The sequence below is a fragment of the Gossypium hirsutum genome, chromosome D07, assembly GCF_007990345.1.
Source record: "Gossypium hirsutum isolate 1008001.06 chromosome D07, Gossypium_hirsutum_v2.1, whole genome shotgun sequence".
Lineage (NCBI taxonomy): Eukaryota > Viridiplantae > Streptophyta > Magnoliopsida > Malvales > Malvaceae > Gossypium > Gossypium hirsutum.
The window spans coordinates 20392614-20412887 of NC_053443.1; the positions used below are offsets into that span (position 1 = coordinate 20392614).

Sequence of the window (20274 nt, forward strand, 5' to 3'; positions counted from 1 at the left end):
CAATTTCTTTCTTGGCATCGAAGTTACTCGTAATTCTTCGGGTCTTGTCCTAACACAACACAAGTTCATCACTGATTTACTATCTACAGCTGGACTTCTTGGTGCTTCTCCTACTCCAACACCTATGGTTGAAAGTCCCTTACTATCTTCCACTGATGGGTCACCATTTCCCGATGGACACCTTTACCGAAGAATTGTTGGCTCACTTCAGTATATCCGCCTCACTCGTCCTGATCTTTGTTATTGTGTCAACAAACTTAGCCAATATATGAAAAATCCGTTGGATACACATTGGAAAGCTGTAAAACGTGTTCTTCGGTATCTCATTGGCACTCTTCATCATGGTCTATGTTCACACCGGGTGACCCTATTTTGGTTGCCTTTTCTGATGCCGACTGGGTTTCTTCGATTGAAGATAGACGTTCTACATCGGGTTTTTGCATTTTCTTTGGGTCAACCCCCGTGGCATGGTCTTCAAAGAAGCAATCAATTGTATCTCGATCTTCTTCTGAAGCAGAATATCGTAGTCTTGCTAATTGTGTGTCTGAACTTATTAGCTTGCAACATCTTCTTGAAGAACTTGGAGTAAAGACTTCCCATACACCCATTGTTTGGTGTGATAACTGAGCTGCGATTTTAGTTGCTGCTAATCCTACACATCATGCTAGAATGAAGCACGCAGATATTGATTTACACTTTGTTCGTGAAAAAGTTCTTGCTGGTCAATTAAGCGTAAATTATGTTCCCTCAACAGACCAACTAGCTGATATCTTTACAAAGTCAATACCACCTCGCAATTTTTCTCATTTTAGCAATCGGCTATGTCTTGTTGACTCCACAAATTTTGCAACATAGAAAAGAAGAAGACGGGAAAAAGTCAAATATTATACTGCAACAGAATTTCTCAATACCATGAAATTGCTGCATCATCAAAAGATCAACATGTGTGGTTTTATCTCAACCAACTCAATGAGCTGTCATCAGCACATTTCTTAACAACCTTTGTCAATGATTTGTTAACACGTATCATGGTTTCTCTCTACTATCTTCATGTATAAATCCATTACTGTTTGTAATGTTTGTGATATGGAAAATACACAAAAGAATCACATTATCATCATCTTTATTCTTATTATGTCATTCTAATTTTCTAACTCTCCCCACACGGCAAATGAAATGTGTGGGTCTCCGGACGCCACCTCTCAACCAAAGTGAATATTAATTTGGCCCTAAGCTCAAATGTCCTAATCAATGCTGTCGTTCCAAATCCTAAGGCATCCAAATAGGGGAAAGTATGTTCATTTGACTGGTAGCTCGGACTATGAACACGCGCTCTCAAGATGCAGTACTCACATTGTCTATAACAAATTACCATATTAGTTAAACATGCCAATTAAAAAAATAATGTTGTGCAAATTTATAAAATATCATTGAATAGCAAGTAGTAATGTTTTTTACCAGCACATCATCGTGACAATGTGATCAGTTGTTCTAATCAATGAACTCATTTCTAGACCTGTCCATGGGCCGGGTGGCCCGGCCTGGCCCGAAGGCTCGCCCGAAATATGGGAGGGTTTGGGTAAAAATATAGGCCCGAAATATGGGCTTGGGCAAAAATTTAGGCCCGTTTAAAAAATGGGCCGGGCCTCGGGCAAGATTTTTTTGGCCTGGGCCCGACTCGGCCTGGCCCAAAAAATATTAAATATATATTTTTTATTTTTAAAATATAATAGTTTTTTTATTTTAAGTTTATTTACTTTCATTTCCTTGACTAGTGTTACAAAATAATAATATAAAACATCAAGTTTGTTTTACTAATCAAATGTTAGATTTTGTTACAACAATTAATACAATTAATAATTTGATAAATTTACTAATCAAATGTTAGATTTTATTACAACAATTAATACAATTAATAATTTGATAAATTTACTAATCAAATGTTAGATTTTATTACAACAATTAATACAATTAACAATTAATAATTTGATAATTTTACTAACAATTAATTTTAATAACAATTAGTTTTAATTTTATTAAAAAAATAATTTTAATTTTAATTAAAAACGGGCTGGGCCGGGCCCCATATTTTTTCTCCGGGCCGGGCCTGGGCAAAATTTTAGGCCCATATTTCGGGCCGGGCTGGGCCCAGGCCTAGTAAACGGGCTGAAATTTTTTGTGGGCCCGACCCGAACCCGGCCCGGCCCATGAACAGGTCTACTCATTTCAATATATGCACAAATAAAATGGAATAAACATATCATTTTAAAACAATAACACTTCCACCTAATAATATTTAGCAAAACCTATTTTTGTAAATAATTTGAGTTTCTATTTAAATAAATTTCCACATAATAATATTAATCACCAACTAAACAAAAAATTATTAAAATAAATTACCTTAACCCGTATGTTTGCAACTAAAATTTAAATATATTTATTAAAAATATATATAAACCTATCTAATCTAGTAAAATATAAATTACAAACATAAAAAAAATAATAAGAAAAACAAAAAACTCCAACACAATCCAACTTTTTTTTCTACCCAAGACCTCAACACAAACAAAATTTTTTACAAACAAAAATATAATCTTAAACATTAAATTTAAATATTAAAAATAAAAAATAGACATATAATATAAAAATTATTATTACAAACTAAAAAAAAACCTTAAAACTATCATAAACTATCTCTAAAACTCCAACACAAACAGATTTTTTATAAACAAAAATATAATATTAAATATTTAATCTAAAGATTAACAATAAATTAAAATATAAACATATAATATACAAATTATTATTACAACAATAAAAAACACACATTAAAATTTCACAATTTCTCCCTAAAATTCCAACACAAACAAATTTTTTTCCTCCCAAAACTTCAATACAAACCAACCAACGACAAATTTTTTTCCCATTCTACTTCACTCAAATCCCAAGTTGTGTGTGTATAATATCATAAATAAGTAAGGTAAATTAAGAAAAAAAAATGGCAAAAAGAAGAAGCTATTGTACATGATGGGTAAGGGGTGGAGCTGCCGATGTGACCAATCTAACATGTCTCCCTATCCTATAATGTAGGACAACTTCTTTTTTTTTTTATATATCATTTTTTTCTTTACTGCTTCGGCTATTCTTTTTGTTGTTAAGCCATTTTAAAAAAAAATAATACCGGTGCTACTAATGTGTTTGGCAACACCACTATAAAAAATATACTTTTTGCATTCGTGTAGTTTATGTTTCATATTTATAAAATGTTGGTATTGTTTTAGGGTGTCATTTGATCATTTAATGACACTAGTTAAGAAATTATTTTTTTACTTTATCGGGATTGATGATAGCAGGGAAAAAAATTTAGAATGTGTTGTCCGATAGTGTGGCGGCACCCATGTTTACTTTAGAAAGTACAGATTTTCATAAATAATCTGAGTGAAATACTATTATCGTAATTTTTTTTATTTTAATAAAAAAACCCAAATTCTTTATTTCATTATAGTGACGAACCAATGAGAGATGTGGATAAAATGGAGATTTGGGAGAAAAATATTAGAGTTGATGAGTATCCGAAACAGTTAATAGGTTCCTTGGCATGAAAGACAGAAATAACTTCTTACTAGGTAAGATAGAATTTCTATTTCCTTTAGCTGTAAAAAAAGGTTTCCTTGAACATCTTTCTCAACCTCAGATTCCACCACCATCATCACAGGTAAGCTCCTCAAAAAGACATATGCCCTCTTTAATCATCTTTTCCTTTTCTTTTTGGGCTATATAAATACAACCAGATACTTGCCCTGTTTCCCATGCATCTTCCAGCTACCCCCCTAACCTTTTCTTTCCTCTCCAAAACACCTAATTCCAGTCATTTTAGAAAGGGAAATAGCATCAGAATGGAAACTGGGAAGGCCTTTGCTGATCACAACCAATCTTACAACACTGAACAGAATTCCACTGAGCGATCAATATCATCTACTCAGGATTCAACCAAGTTCCACTTGAGCAAAGCACTTGCACGTAGAGCAGTTTATGGTTCGAGCAGCCGTCGTGGCACCGGAAACAGAAAGGTGAGAGGCAATGACGCTAGAGCCTTACCCAGTAGGCTTAGCAAGGTTTCCTTGGCTGAAGATGAAGATTCCGAAAACTAGCCAGCTTGACAAAATTGTTCTATGTTCCATGTGTACATTTTGTTTGTTTGTTTTGGTGAAGCTAAGAATAGAGTGCTGCAACATTTACAAACCCCAGTTCTTTTGTAAAAAGCTATTGCTTAAAATAGATTCTACAGTGGAGGATTCATAAATGATGTAATATTTGGCATTGCTACTCTTTTTCACCCAGATAAAGATTGATATATGAAAAAGTTGAAACATGCATCAATAATGACATCCATAACAATGTGAGTGGAATAATCTGCAGAAAGAGGAAGAGCAAAAGGGGAATTATATTAGATATTATGAAACACAAATACTCTTTTGGGTTCTGGATAGGCACATATTAACAGTGAGGAAGAGGGGGAAGAAGTAAAGCAAGATCAAAGTTAATGGGTAACAGGCTTACAGCATTAAATATTGGACCCAAGTCCATCTAGATTGGGCTACTATTTGTCTATGGTTCATAAATTTGGATTTATTTTTAGGGAATAAATCCGGATTTCAAAGTTTTATTCAGAAGTCATATTTTATTATCTTCGAATAAATAAAAACCATCTCTTGCAAGTGTAGCCATTCACACATGTAAATATATCAAACTCCCACAATTTTCTCTCCTAAAATTATTTGTTATAGAAAATTTTATTTAGGAGGTATTATAGAAAAATATGGTAATTTTTCTTCTTTTAAAAAGTGGTCTTTCATATAACGAAACATGTGTCATACTTTATAATTTATTTTTAAAAAATTGGGTTGGATTCAAATACTGTTTCATAAAAAGTTGAGGTGTGAAAATCCGGCTCAATATTAATTTTTTTTAAAAAAATTAAGTGCGATACTTGTTATATGCATAATGAACCTATCATCTAATATGATGGGATCACTTTTTAAAGAGAAAATTCTATCATATTTTTCTAAATAACTTTTTAAAATACAATATTTTCATAAAATACTCACAATTAAACACATTTTATTTTCAGAATTTAAACGGATGGGCGTAAATAGTAGTGAGTAAAGCTTATCTTGGTTAAAAGAAAAATTGACAAACTTTATCGGCATTGTTATTAAAAAGAATCAAATAAGTCTAAATTGTAACAGATTTAACATTTATTGAATAAAAAAGGTCTTGAAAAATATTCTTTTCAATTGCAATTCAATTTCAAATAAAAGATTTCATTTACAAAAATATAAAAAGTTTAAATATATTAACTCTATTAAACAGTAAATGTTTACTCTATTTTAATTTAATCTTATTTAATTATATTTCAACCTATTAACACAATATTACTGGCTTGAACCCGAATTTCGAGAAATTCAAAACTAGTAATGTAAATAAAAAATTGGTATAAGCAAGTCATCATAAATTTGCAAACTATAGATAGTGTCATCAAGGCAGCATCTCATAGTGATATTTGGGATTATCGTACGTGGGGGATCCATGTTCTTACCTTACACTATACATTGGCAATCCTGTCGGTATAAGGGTCATATATTATGCATTATAATTTACTCTTTTTCCTTCTCATGAAATTCGAAAAGGAAAAATAGTCAACCTTATATTTTATTTATACAGTAACAGTGCATTTGGAATGAATGGCACCCAAAGCCATACACAGAAAACAGAAGGGCCCTGTTCTATTAACATGCTTGATTTTGGTTTATGCAATGATGCACTCATGTGATTTGTGGCTCTCTCTCTTTTAATAAATATCTCCCCCATGCACCAACCACTAACAATCCCAATCCAAATGCCTTAATGCATCTGCATAATTCCTTTATTTTCATTTTTAAAGGGACAAAAATACATATAGCCTTATGATTCCGAACAAAATCTTTGAGGGGCTACAAAGTCGAGATGTGGATATCCACCAAGAACCAAACCAACAGCGGGCGTGGTTGACCAACAGCCATTTTACGAAGCACTCAGCTTTCAACCCCTTTCGGATAAGAACTTGGTGGACCATCTTAAAGGATTCTGAAATCTTTAGATGTTGCCTTGGAAACAATGTTCCATCTTGTCTTATCTAACCAACATGTCCTTCCTCAAATTTGTAAACAGTATTTAGTAGCAATGGACATAGCTTTTCAACCATTAGGTGAAAGAAACTAACACGATCCTAGTAAATCTTAACGATTAGGCAAGTTAACAACCGATTAAATTTTGGTCCTCGGTTGATGCCATATTTTATGTCATTCCTAATACAGGTTGTTCATTCAAATTTATTTCCAAATCATATATGTGTGTGTGTGTGTTAGTGCTGAGGGTTATGTCGTATTACAGCAAATCAAATCTGAATAAGAGATTGGTATATATCCACCGGGTCGAGTTGCTGAAAAGACCTTACTTCGGCGTGCAGGGATTAACCGACATGAAGTAAAAAAAAGTAAACCTTCATACTCAGCTTCTCTCCGTAGAAAGGAAAAAAAATCAAGATTAATGTTTTGGCCTAGTGACTGAAGCTAATTGATGGCCATTTGATTTCTGGTGTTCTTTTACACACATAGAAATTTACTATTACCATTTGAGTGGCTGAGCAGTCTATTCACATCTGTGGAGGTAACATGCCGTTGTCCAATACCAGCTCTGAGATTTTTTAACTTGTATATATATAGGCAAGTTTTAGGTTGCCAAAATGATGGTGAAGTCCCTGAGAAGGTTACTAAAAACAGGAAGATGGTGGGAGGACAGCCTGCAATATTCATGAAAAAGAGATGGTCTTCATTGGGAAATAAAAGCAGGGTCTTTCATCAAGCTCAATCACATGATGGATAAGTGATTATTGTATCAAAATATTGAAGTTAGTTGAGAGTGATAATGAGTTAGTTATTTCTTAATCAGGGAGTTTTTAGTTAAGAAATACCTCAATGTGTACTCTATGATGTCATAATGGTTAATTAATAGTGAATAAACAGAATCATTTACGAAACTAAGCAATTTTAAAACTTATATTTGACTGATAAGAACATAAGGCCTTGATACAAAATATGGTAGTTTGAACAACACTGTTTACGACATTTAAAGAAAACATTGGAAAAGAAAAGACAAAAGAAACTACAGAAAAACTCGAAGTGGATCTTTTATCTGTTCTTTGATGTCCCGAATCCTACAAAACTTTCATAGCGAAACTCTCTCTTGTCTTTTTCGGGTACATAATCTTTGCTCAAATGAATTTAGCTAGAACCGAGCTGCTCAACTTTGTTCTGAAGAGCCAGTCTGGTACGAGTATGACAAGCAAAGCCATAAATTATCCTTGATAGAAGCCTGCAATCGCGACTCTCAACTTCAGATGACATTGAAGTGAGAATGAGCTCAAACGAATGGTCCTAAATATAACCTTCCCTGGTAGGGCCGATTAGCCCCATTACTTGAACTCAGATAACGGATGGGAAGGGTGACATGACACCATTATGCGTGATAGGGCAAAGCTAGCCAGTTGAGGTGTTTCAGCTCTTTTTCTTTTCTGGGGATGCAGTGCCTGCTTGATGTAAGACTTGTGATTCCTTGTCTTGATCCATGGCCTTGAAATTAACTATAAATAGAGAGATTCAGGGAACTTGTTTTGGGACTGTCAGCTGGGAGCATAGCAAGTCAACAAATTTTGGGAATTAGATTCGCCAAAGATACTACTCAAGATATGTATTGAATTAACACTTGGGAATGGCTTGCTTATTCAAAGTTAACAAAAAAGGGAAGTGCTTGTCAATCGAGTCACGTTCATGCGCACACTAGTGGCAGGCAAATTTTTCTCGTCGCTAAGCCAATATTGTTTTGAAACGTGTCGCTCGTTTTACTTATAGTATGCCAAAGTACAACATGTGTTTGCTTCTTTTAGTACTCTATCATGCTGTGTTTGTCCCTTCCCTATCCCAGATAACACATTTTAAATATATATAAAAAAAGAACCCTTTATTTTTTGTCAAATATTGGAGAAAGAAATGGTCAAACAGGATTTCATTTAAAACAAAATTAATTGTCTAAATGTCACCCACAATTAACCCTACAAATAGCAAAGAGGGGATAGGCATTAAGGTTACATCAATGTCAAAATTTGCATTCTCTCTCTGTGTGTGTATAGATATTACATAAATTTTCCTTAAAGAAAATAGTAGGTGGAGGATGTAAAAGCATGCTATATATACACTTCTTTTTGTAGGAAAAAAAGAGGGGGGGGGGGCGATAATTGACAACTACAGCAAAATATGTAGCTTTCTCCAAAAATTTGATTTTGTGGTAGCAGCTAATATATAGCTCGTCGTTTCTGCAAATTCGTTGAATCAGAAAGACCTATCCCATTAGGAAAAGAGTGGAGGAGGGGGTAGATTCCCTGCATTTGATGCTACGGCGGCCTAACCTATTTGCAGCGTGCTTTAGCTGTATACATCATCATAGATATATAAAAGGTTTTAAGCTAAGATTATGAAAGGAGCCAACTAAGAATTGCTCCATGTCTAATCTATATTATATCAGGAAACTGGTCCGTTGATTGCTCTCTAGAACCTGGACATTGCATCTAAACAAAAAACATTTCTATTTGTTTGCCTCCATCTCCATTTCTCCGTGCCTAGCTAGCATGGACTATAGTTTGCCTAATGATTAGCTAGTGAAGGTAAAATTTTCCAACACTTGTGCAATGGTCAACTTTATTTAATTAGCTGAAGGTTTCTCCTCGTGCTAGCTGTTAGTGCTGCTAATATTGCTCTAGCTACAAGGTTATCTACGGTTGGTTAATATAAAGAATATGAATTTCAGTATGAGGGAAAAATAAAAGAATTCAATGATAAACGTAACTATTTCTGCGCACTGTAATGAATGCAAAATGTTGACGAATGTAATTGTGGGGCATAATTACTTGAATTTTTTTAACCATGCAATTAAAAACAAAGAAATTAGATAAGATTGAATGACAAAATTGTCACTATCCAATCACCTCGTTGGACAGGGTTGTCTGGAAATTGTTTTCTTTAAGCTCCACAAGTCACCTGGTATTCGTTTTACAGAATGCACTTATTTATATACTGTGATGTGGGTTCATATTTTTAGAACCGCACATGAATGTATTAACACTTTGAGGGACTTATGGAACCAATGCACAGTGAATTTGCTTGGATTGTGACAGAATTAAACTCTATTCTGAGACACTTGAAAGGTTGTTAAACTTTCAAAATAATGTTTATTACTTATTATGTAGTTGTTTAAGCGTGTTTGTTAAGGAACGTAAGAATTATATATATGTGTGTGTGTCTGTGTTGATAATAGAATGATTATGCAGGCCAACAAGGAAGGCGCATGCGGGAGATTTGGCATATAAAGGAGGCAAGAGGGACAACCTTAATCTAACATCATGCCTACAGGCAATGAGCCTAATCCCCCGTCTTTCTCGGGCTCTTTTCTTCAATTGTTTCACCATCATGGATCCTCCTCAGGATCTGCTCCCTTCCATATACTGTGTCTGACTATGAGAGTTTTTACTGCTTACTAGTTACAGCTTTTTTAAGAAAAAACTCATGATGTCCTCTTGAGATTAATCTTTATCGAGTCAAAGGTGAAACACTCTCTCAACAAGTGTGCTTTCTGTTATTTCTTTTTTACAGCTACGACCTCGACTAACAAAAATTGTACCTACAAGGCTATTTCTTTTTTACATCATTGCTTTAATCTTTGAGTTAGAAATTGTTACCCATAGCACAAAAATTCCGCCCAACAATCATATATATATTCACTTTTCAGGTATAGCCCACTGCTTGTCAACACTGCACTAAATGTTGACACCAAACCAACCTCAGCTATAAATATAGGACATTTTACTTAGATAATCACAAACATAATCAGACTCTCATTCCGACTTTTTAATGGCAGAGAGCTCAGTTCCAACAAGTTTATCTTCAGCTGATATGACACCAGATAAACAATCATCACTTAAGCTATTTGGTTTTTCACTTACTGATCATCAAGAGGAAGTTTCAGACAAATCTGATGATTTTGGAGAAAGCAGGAAATTTGAGTGTCCATTTTGTCACCGAGTATTTGGCAATTCTCAAGCACTAGGGGGGCATCAAAATGCACACAAGAGAGAACGCCAAAAAGCTAGGCAAGCCCAGTTTCACAGCCGCCAACGCTTCATAGCGGCTGCTACGCCTGTTTTAAGCTCCCATGTTGTAAGGTCGATGGCGCCTAGGTTTCCTAGAGGGTTCAGTACCAACGGTGCTGCTAAATTCCTGCCGCAACTGGCTGGTGATTGTCCATCATGTCCACAGCTGCTTCCCACGACTCCTCCGTACCCTACTCGAATTTTCATAGGGAAACCATTGCATTTTAGAACAGCAGCCCCAGGGTCTACAGAAGTTTCTACCAAATTACCAAAGGCTGAGATAGGCATTGATCTGCACCTTAAACTCTCTCATTCCGGTTGTTAGATAGCCCTTTCCAGTCCACATATATATATGTACCATGAACATGGAGTTCGAATAATCTTCTCTATCAGCTTTTGTATTTTCTTTTCGTTCTGTTTAAATTTGGGGGTGAAAACATCTCCCACTGTTTGATCTTTCCTAATGTTCAAATATTATAATGGCTTCTGTTAAGTATGACTCCTAGTCAAATTTGAGAAATAATTTTCTAGTTAAACTCTGTTTATTTATTTCAATCAAATTCTGATTAGTCTATATTATTTTATTATTATTTGAGTTATAAATTTAGCTTATAAATAGGCTTTTTTACAACCTTAGAAAATACAACCATTAGAGATTAGAACTCATAACACATTTAGAGAATTTTATGTTTACGTTTTTGGGTTCTTTATTTTCGAATTTTCAGGGTTTAGTTTTTATCTCTATCTTTTGTACTATTCGTTCTTTTGCCATTATAGTAAAATTATATTTGCCCGTGGTTTTTTATCTTCTTTGGAGGGATTTTTCCACGTTAAATTTTTGTGTTCAATTTTTTAATTTCTTTCGTTATTTTTACTTATTCGTTGCTTAATTGAGTTTATTCCTAACAAATGGTATCAAAGCAGATTCATTTTTCATAGATTAGCCCGTTCAGAGATGGCAGCAACAAGATTTGAAATTGAGAAGTTCGATGGTGTCACAAATTTCAATCTATGGCAAGTTTGAATGATGGAAATTCTAGTTCAAACTGGCCTAAAAAAGGTTGTTACCGGAAAAAAGCCTAAGAATCTAAATAAAAGAGAATGGGAAGAGCTTGATGAAAATGTCTTGTGTGCAATCCAGTTGTGCCTCACGAATACGGTATTACAGGAGGTATTGATGGAGAAGACATCATACGCCTTGTGGAAAATGTTAAAAACTCTTTATGTGACTAAGTCTTTGATTAACCGTTTAGTGTTGAAATAACGTCTATTTATGTTTCGCAAGAATGAAGGTGAGCTTATTAGAGATCACATAAGTCAATTCATTACTCTTTTAAATGATTTAAAGAACGTTGAGGTTCAGATTGATGATAAAGATCAGGCTATGTTATTATTGTGCTATTTACCCCCTTCATACAAGTCTTTCAAGGAGATTTTGATTTATGGTAGAGAAAAACTCTTATTTGAAGATGTGAATGATCATTTGTTGAGTAGAGACAAACTCGACAATGAGTTTGGTTCGGATAGTAAGGTAGATAGGCAAGCTTCCGTTTTGGTAGCATCAAATAAGCGAGACAAAAGGTGTCGCTATTGTAAAAAGTTAGGTCACGTCAAAGCAAATTGTTATAAAATACGAAATAAAAGAGCTGCTGAGAGTAACGAGGAAGATGTAGCTGGTGCTAATTTGATCGATGAAAACGGTGATGATTTCTTGTTAGTGTCAACAAGCGATAACTCTAAGCTTACATCCGAGTAGATCCTAGATTCGAGATGCTTTTTCCACATGTGTCCTATTAGAGAATGGTTCTCCACATACAGTTCGATTGAAGGTGGAGTTGTGCGTATGGGAAACGATTCATCCAGTAAGGTAATTGGTATTGGTATTGTTAAAATTAGAATACACGATGGGATGATTAGAATACTCTCAAATGTCAAGTATGCACCTGATTTACGAAAAAAATCTCATCTCCTTGAGTATTTTAGACTTGAAAGGATGCAAAATCAACATCGAGTCGAGCGGCATTAAAGTATCTCGTGGAACTCTCATGTTGTTAAAAGGTAAAAGAACTGACAGTCTTTATGTTTTGGAAGGTTCTACAACGACCGGTGAAATCGGACGTCCTTCGTCCGTTACAGAGTCGAAGTCAACTTGGTCATAAGAGGGAAAAAGGTATGACCGTTTCATTGAAAAAAGGGTTCTCTTTTGGATGCATGTTTTAAAAATTTAGGGCATTGTGTTTGTGAAAATCAGACTCAAGTTAGTTTTGATTTGGCAGTGTACAAGTTGAAGGCTAGAAGTATTCCAGTTTCTAAGCACAAATTTGACTCAATTAATTCCCTGTATAGTTCAAGATAGGCCCGTGGCAGGCTTTGGCAAAAATGGCGTTGTGGATATATGAGTTAAGGTGGAGATTTGTTAAGTATTACTCCTATTTTAGTCAAATTTAAGAAATAATCTTCTAGTTAAACTCTGTTTATTTGTTTCAATCAAACTCTGATTAGTCTAGATTATTTTATTATTATTTGACCTATGAACTTAGCCTATAAATAGACTCTTTTACAACATTAGAAAATACACCCATTAGAGATTAGAACTCATAACACATTTAGAAAATTGTGTTTACGTTTTGGGGGTTCTTTATTTTCGGGTTTTTGGGGTTCAGTTTTTATTTCCATCTTTTGTACTATTCGTTCTTTTGTCATTATAGTAAAATTATCTTTGCCCGTAATTTTTTATTCTCTTTGGAGGGGTTTTTCATGTTAAATTTGTTTGTTCAATTTTTCAATTTTTTTCACTATTTTTATTTGTTCGTTGCTTAATTGGGTTGATTCCCAACAGCTTCTCTCTTGTGGAATAAATGCTATGATGTTGAATATTTACGTGAAAAAAGAAAGTAAAACGTTGGGGGATTATATTAATACTAATTAAATTGTAGAACAATTATACTCTGTAGATACCAGACAGAGAATGTTATGTGGGACAACATGGAGACAAGCATTACAAGAGAGAAAATGAAAATGGAAGGGGGGAAGCATTTGCAGCGATCAATCAGGCATCCAAGATCCGGAGCACCATCCGCACGCTCGTTTTGGTACATCACCTTTGCAGTGGGCACCACTCCATTGCCACATATAACCGTTAAAACAACAGTAGATATATCACTAATTGAAATGTTGTTCTACTTCTACAAGACAAACAGAGATGGGTGGGTAAAAGTAGCATGGAAGAGGCTAACATTCTTTGCTTAAAAAATAAATAAATTAGTCCAATTAAAGGGTAAATTGATCATTTCTATTAAAATTTTTATTTATTTGTACTGTTAAAAACTAACGTAATTGACGTAATAACCAAAAACTTACACCTACCATATCACATATACAAATACTAATTTTTTACAGTAAAATTAGATAAAATATTTTACAAAATGATCAATTTTTAAACATGGCATAAAACAAACCAAAACATTTATGATTATGTATATAAAGAAAAAAACCCTAGAATCTTAAATATTGCGTCTTCCACCATATATGTAAATTTGACGGGTCTTTTAATTTAAAAATATATAATTTATACATAGTGATGAGTACAGAAGTTCCATAAAAATTAAAATTAAGAAGTGAATTTAGACATGACGAAATTTCAATTTTGATTTATACAATTCACAATTGATGCAAGATTTTTTTTATTTTAAATTTTTAATAAATTGGTTATAATAGTTTGAGAAGCTCTAATAACTCACCCCTCCTTACTTTTTTTTATAATAAAGATGAAGCTTTTTTATTATTACTTTTAAAAATAAATAACCTTAAAAGTATTTAAAATTTAATTATATGAATTCTTATGAGCAATTTTTTCAAAAAAATAATTTAATTAATTAATTTGCATTAAAAAGTAAAAAAATTAATTTTAACCAATAGATACACAAACTAGATTTATTTACAGATTACATATGATAACTCTAAGTTCAAGGTTTGGTTAAATTTTTATTAGATTAAATTGGTTTAAGGGTGTAAAAAGCCTTCAAATTTCTTTTTTTTTTTTAAAAAAAATTAAGTCTCTGTTTTTTTTTTACACTTAATTGAGTACTTATACTTTCAAAATGTATCAAAAAAGTTATTTGTCTGTGAACTTTAACAGTTGACCGTTAAAGTTAACTACCCCTAATTTTTTTCAATTAAAACCACCTTTGTCACAATCATGGCTTGACATATGGTAAAAAAATAAAAATCAATAAAAGTTATAAAAATTATTAAATTAAAAAAATTAAAAATTAGAATTTTTTTATAAAATGCATCAAAAAGATCCTTTAACCATTAACTTTAACCACTGACCATTAAAATTAACGACCCTAGTTTTTTTTCCAGTTAAAGTCATTACGTGTTACAGCACAGCATGACATGTGGCGAAAAATGACAAAAAATAAAAATCAATAAAAGTTATAGAAAAATTATGAAACGCTTCTTTTGGTACGATAATTTTTATATATTTTTTTATGAAATTTATATTGCTTTACATTTTTTTATAATTTCTTACTATTTTTTAAAATTTTATAAATTTTTTTTTCTATATTTCAATATATTTTATAATTCTTTTACGATTTTTATAAAATTTACAATTTTTTTTATGTTTTTTTATAATTTTTAATATTTTTAATATTTTTATTAAAATTTAATAATTTGTATAACTTTTATTTTTATCATTTTTTGTCACATGTCACGTCGTGGTGGCTTTAATTGAAAAAAATTTAGGGGCGGTTAACTTTAACGGACAACTATTAAAGTTAACAGTCAAAGGACATTTATGATACATTTTGAGAGTTCAAATACCCAATTGACAGGAAAAAAAAAACAAACACTTAAAATTTATTTTTATTTTGAAAAAGTAAAGAAATTTAGTTCTAACTAATAAATACACAAACTAGATTTATTTACGGATTATGTATGATAACTAGTTCAAGGTTTGGGTAAATTTTTATTAGATTAAATTTTATTTATATGTTGAGCATTTTATATATTGCTAGTATTATTTTCCTTTTCAAGTGTTGTGGCAAGCTTATATATAGGGGATAAAAGAATTCATGTGTCTTGAATTTTACCGACGATGGAATTATACATTGGTCCTTTTAATGACGGTAATGTGACAATTTAATATATGACTTTTGAGGACAACTAAGTAATTAATGGGCTTGAGATTCTCGATGCGTCTAGCAAAGGTGGTCATCATGAAAACTTCTTGGTTTATTGTGGTTTAAGGTTCACCACGCTCACCCAATTAAAAGTTTACTCGGTGTAGACACGTTAACTTGTGGTTTGCTTGTTGATGATACATGGAGGGACATGTGGAGAAGGTATAACAATAATATAGTTTTTGACCCCTAAACTTGGCAACTAAGTCCTTTTTGGTACTTGTACTTTTTTTTAGTCCACTTTGGTCCTTGAACTTCGCAATTAGATTCATTTTGGTCCATGAACTTATTTTATTAAGATTTAATGATGTGACCATTGTTATTGGAATATGACCAAATTAGAAAAACTAAGAACTGATCGATATAACAGTTCGAACAAAAAGGGTTGAACCAATCGACTAGGAAATTACAGATACAAAAATCGATAGTTGAATAAGGTGAACTGATTTAATATTTTTTTTAGATTTTTATAAAAAAATTAATTAATTATTTATTTATTTTTAATTTGATAATTGAACCAATCGAATTGATTGAATCGAGAATTGGTGGTCTAATATGTTCAACCAACAATCAAGTTATAAAAACATTGGAGTGGGACTCTGATATTGTACTATACCATCACTTGAAAATTTATATAATTTTTAAATTTTCAAGTAATGGTGTGATACAATATCAGAATTTCACATAATTAAACTTTCTGTTAGAGATTGACCAGATTAAGCAAAAAACAAGTAAAAATAGCAGAAAAAATTGAGAAATTGAACACACAAATTTAACGTGGAAAAACTCCTCCAAAGAGGATAAAAAACCACGGGCAAAGATAATTTTACTATAATGGCAAAAGAAACGAAGAGTACAAAAAGATGGAGATAAAAACAAAACCCCAAAAACCTGAAAACAAAGAACCCTCAAAACGTAAACACAAAATTCTCTAAATGTATTATGAGTTCTAATATCTAATGGGTGTATTTTCTAAGGTTGTAAAAGAGCCTATTTATAGGCTAAATTCATATGTCAAATAATAATAAAATAATCTAAACTAATCAGTGTTTGATTGAAACAAATAAACAGAGTTTAACTTGAAGATTATTTCTCAAATTTGACTGAAATAAGAGTCATACTTCGACTCTATAACGAACGAGGGACGTTCGATTTCACCAGTCACTGTAGAACCTTCCAAAATATAAACATTGTCAATTCTTTTACCTTTTAACAAAACGAGAGCTCCATGAGATAATTCAATGCCGCTCGACTCAATGTTGATTCTACATCCTTTCAAGTCTAAAATACTCAAGGAGATGAGATTCTTTCGTAAATCAGGTACATACCTGACATCTGAGAGTGTCTTAATCGTCCCATTGTGTATCCTAATTTTAACAGTACCAATATCAATTACCTTACTAGATGAATCGTTTCCCATGCACACAACTCCACCTTCAACGGAGTTGTATGTGGAGAACCATTCTCTATTGGGACAAATGTGGAAAAAACATCCCGAATCTACACGTGAGCTTGGAGTTATCGCTCGTTGACACTAACAAGAAATCATCACCACTTTTATCGGCCAAATTAGCACCAGCTACATTTTCCTCGTTACTCTCAGCAGCTCTTTTATTTCACAATTTATAACAATCTGCTTTGACATAACCTAACTTTTTACAATAGCGACACCTTTTGTCTCGTTTCTTTGATGCTATCAAAACGGAAGCTTTCCTATATGCCTTGCTATCCAAACGAAGCTCATTGTTGATTTTGTCTCTACTCAAAAAATGACCCTTCACATCTTCGAACGAGAGTTTGTCTCTGCCATAAATCAGGGTCTCCCTGAAAGACTTGTATAAAGGGGGGTAAAGAGCACAATAATAGCATAGCTTGATCTTCATCATCAATATGAACCTCAACGTTCTTTAAATCATTTAAAAGAGTAATGAATTGACTGATGTGATCTCTAAGAAGCTTACATTCGTTCATGCAAAATGTAAATAGACGTTGTTTCAACACTAAACGGTTAGCTAGAGACTTAGTTGCATAAAGAGTTTCTAACCTTTTCCACAAGGCAGATGAGGTCTTCTCCATCAATACCTCCTGCAATACCGTATTCGCGAGGCACAACTGGATTGCAAATAAAGTCTTTTCATCAAGCTCTTCCTATTCTGTTTTATTTAGATTCTCAAGCTTTTTCCCGGTAACAACCTTTTTCAAACCGGATTGAACTAGAATTGCCATCATCCGAACTTGCCACAGATTGAAATTTGTCTCACCATCGAACTTCTCAATTTTTAACATTGTTGCTGTCATATCTGAATGGGTTGATTTATGAAAATTGAACTAGCTCTTATACCACTTGTTAGAGATTGACCCGATTAAGTAAGGAACAAGTAAAAATAGCAGAAAAATTAAGAAATTGAACACACAAATTTAACGTGGAAAAACTCCTCCAAAGAGAATAAAAAACCACGGACAAAGATAATTTTACTATAATGACAAAAGAAACGAATAGTACAAAAAGATGGAGATAAAAACTAAACCTTGAAAACCCAAAAATAAAGAATCCTCAAAACGTAAACACAAAATTCTCTAAATGTGTTATGAGTTCTAATATCTAATGGGTGTATTTTCTAAGGTTGTAAAAGAGCCTATTTATAGGCTAAATTCATATGTCAAATAATAATAAAATAATCTAAACTAATCAATGTTTGATTGAAACAAATAAATAGAGTTTAACTAAAAGATTATTTCTCAAATTTGATTGAAACAAGAGTCATATTTAGCACTTTTGAGAACTAAAAACAGACCTCATTGTAAAGTTCAAATATTAAGGTGGACAAAAAAAAATTATCCCTAACTTAAACAAGATTTGTGCTCCAACTCAGCAACTTCTAGTTGCTTCTTATCTTATTATTAGCAATAATTTATTAATTTCACAGCTTTTCCTTTTCTCTATAAGCTCCTTCCCTGGGAGCCCCACCCCTTTGACTTTCTGCTTTTCAATCTTCTTCTTTCAAAAGTTTGATCATATGGATTCTCCTTTCAATTGCCTTTTGTTTGGTAAGTTTCTTTCTTAATTTACTGGGTTTTTTTCCTCTTCGTTTTCTATCTTTTTTTGTTTCTGATTTTTGGGCCTTGGATTTCGCTTCTGTTCTTAAAGATTTGGATGATACCCTTTACCCTTCAAGCACTGGAATAGCTCAGGGTATCAAGAAAAACATCGATGGTTAGTCACTGCCATTTCATAAAATTCTCCAATTCGTCATACTTATTTGCACCAACATGGGAAAGATAATAATAATAAATAAACATTTGAACAATTGAAATTCATTTTCGTTTTTGACACTTCTGTAGATTTTCTAATTGAGAAATGTGGAATGTCGGCGACGAAAGCTTCAAATCTCAGAGTCGAACTCTTCAAAACTTACGGCAGCACCCTCGCCGGACTGCGAGTAATTAAACATAACTTTAATGATTCCAGATTTAATCCTTAAAAATGGGAATAATTTGAAGTTGGTTTGACTTGTTTTAGCAGGCGTTAGGGTATGACATCGATGCCGATGATTACCACGGGTAAGAAGCACCTTATCCAACATTCATTTCCTGTATTAATCTAGAATTCATTTGATGATCAAGATCCTTTCATGTGTTGCTAGTTTTGTCCATGGGAGATTGTCATACGATGTGATCAAGCCAGACCCTCAGCTACGTTCTCTGTTACGTAGCATCACCCAAAGGAAAATTGTAAGTTACAAATCGTTAACAACATATGAAACAGTAATCTAAAGCGCTTTCAAATTTGGTGAAACAGATATTTACGAATTCGGACAGAGTTCATGCGGTTAAGGTAATGAAAAGGTTAGGAATAGAAGACTGTTTCGACCAAATCATATGTTTCCAGACACTGAATCCTAATTTGTCAGAATCAAAGTGCGTCGTTCTCAAGCCGTCGACGGATGCCATCAAAATTGCTCTTCACGTCGCACGTGTTGATCCCCCACGCACCGTAATATCCCTTTTTTTCTTTTTCAATTTCACCTTCTTCTTTTTTTATTACAATTAAATTATCTAGATGCTCTCTTTTTTTGGTGCAGCTATTTCTAGACGACAATGTTCAGAATATATCCGCTGGAAAGACTTTGGGCCTCTGGACTTGTTTGGTAGTTTCCAATTTTTTAAATAAAAAGAACTACTCATTTAAAATGCATGAATCTAATATTATTGTGTGGTCTAAGGTTGGGAAGAGTGGTGAGGCAAAGGAAGCAGATTATGCAATAGAGGAAGTCAAGAATTTAGGGGATGTGATACCAGAAATCTGGGTCAACAAACAGGATGGTGGTGAATCGGAGTTGGATCAATTCAATATCTCTGGGGACCTAATTGAAAAAGATGTGGGCTTAGCTCTTACGGCCCCACTATGCACATGATTAAAAAAGTCATGTTAACCAGCCATGTATAATGTAACTGACCCATCAATGTCAGAAGCTTCAATTGCATAAATTAAATTCACCTTTGCTGTAAGTGTTTAACATTTCTTTCGTTTGTAATATTAATAATATTTCTTATAGTTTTTATGTTTTCTTCTTAATTAATATGTGCCATGTCTCAACTTGTTACATTGTAATTCATTAAAAAAAAATCCCATCTCTGAGTTTATTTAAATTATTTATAATTTTTTTTAGAAAATACACAATAACAATAATTAGTGTCTGTATATACATTCTTTTATGTAGTTCATAATAAGGATTTATCTATCCTTTAAGGCATAAAATATCTTGGGAAAGCGACCACGTGTCATAATTATAGATGATGAGACTCAAATTCAGACCTTCAAAGTTTGGAGTCTTGGTTTTTGTCAAT

At 33.0% G+C, this 20274-nt stretch overlaps 2 protein-coding genes across 3 annotated transcripts; both read left to right on the forward strand.

The window, feature by feature from the left end:
* The first annotated feature begins 10001 nt into the window (after window positions 1-10001).
* LOC107956046 (zinc finger protein JAGGED) lies at window positions 10002-10565 on the forward strand. Its single transcript, XM_016891800.1, has one exon. It carries the CDS (start codon window positions 10002-10004, stop codon window positions 10563-10565), a length of 564 nt encoding a protein of 187 aa, XP_016747289.1.
* Window positions 10566-18349: 7784 nt separating this feature from the next.
* Window positions 18350-19988, forward strand: LOC107954254 (uncharacterized protein C24B11.05). 2 transcript variants are annotated; one of them, XM_016889759.2, is made up of 8 exons: window positions 18350-18474; window positions 18575-18640; window positions 18769-18866; window positions 18950-18987; window positions 19071-19158; window positions 19226-19420; window positions 19509-19574; window positions 19650-19988. In XM_016889759.2, exons 1-8 carry the CDS (start codon window positions 18444-18446, stop codon window positions 19839-19841), a joined length of 774 nt encoding a protein of 257 aa, XP_016745248.1. In that variant the 5' UTR covers window positions 18350-18443; the 3' UTR covers window positions 19842-19988. The 2 variants fall into 2 exon arrangements, with proteins under 2 accessions (XP_016745248.1, XP_016745247.1); XM_016889758.2 differs by having other exon boundaries at window positions 18366-18474; window positions 18947-18987.
* Window positions 19989-20274: the final 286 nt, after the last annotated feature.

Bases quoted from the DNA above. Each gene is read 5' to 3' on its own strand.
- LOC107954254 (XM_016889758.2), top strand. From the start codon at position 18,444: ATGGATTCTCCTTTCAATTGCCTTTTGTTTG. The intron at 19,421-19,508 runs GTAATATCCCTT...TTTTTGGTGCAG, and splicing joins GTGTTGATCCCCCACGCACC to CTATTTCTAGACGACAATGT. The intron at 19,575-19,649 runs GTAGTTTCCAAT...GTGTGGTCTAAG, and splicing joins TGGGCCTCTGGACTTGTTTG to GTTGGGAAGAGTGGTGAGGC.
- LOC107956046 (XM_016891800.1), top strand. From the start codon at position 10,002: ATGGCAGAGAGCTCAGTTCCAACAAGTTTATCTTCAGCTGATATGACA.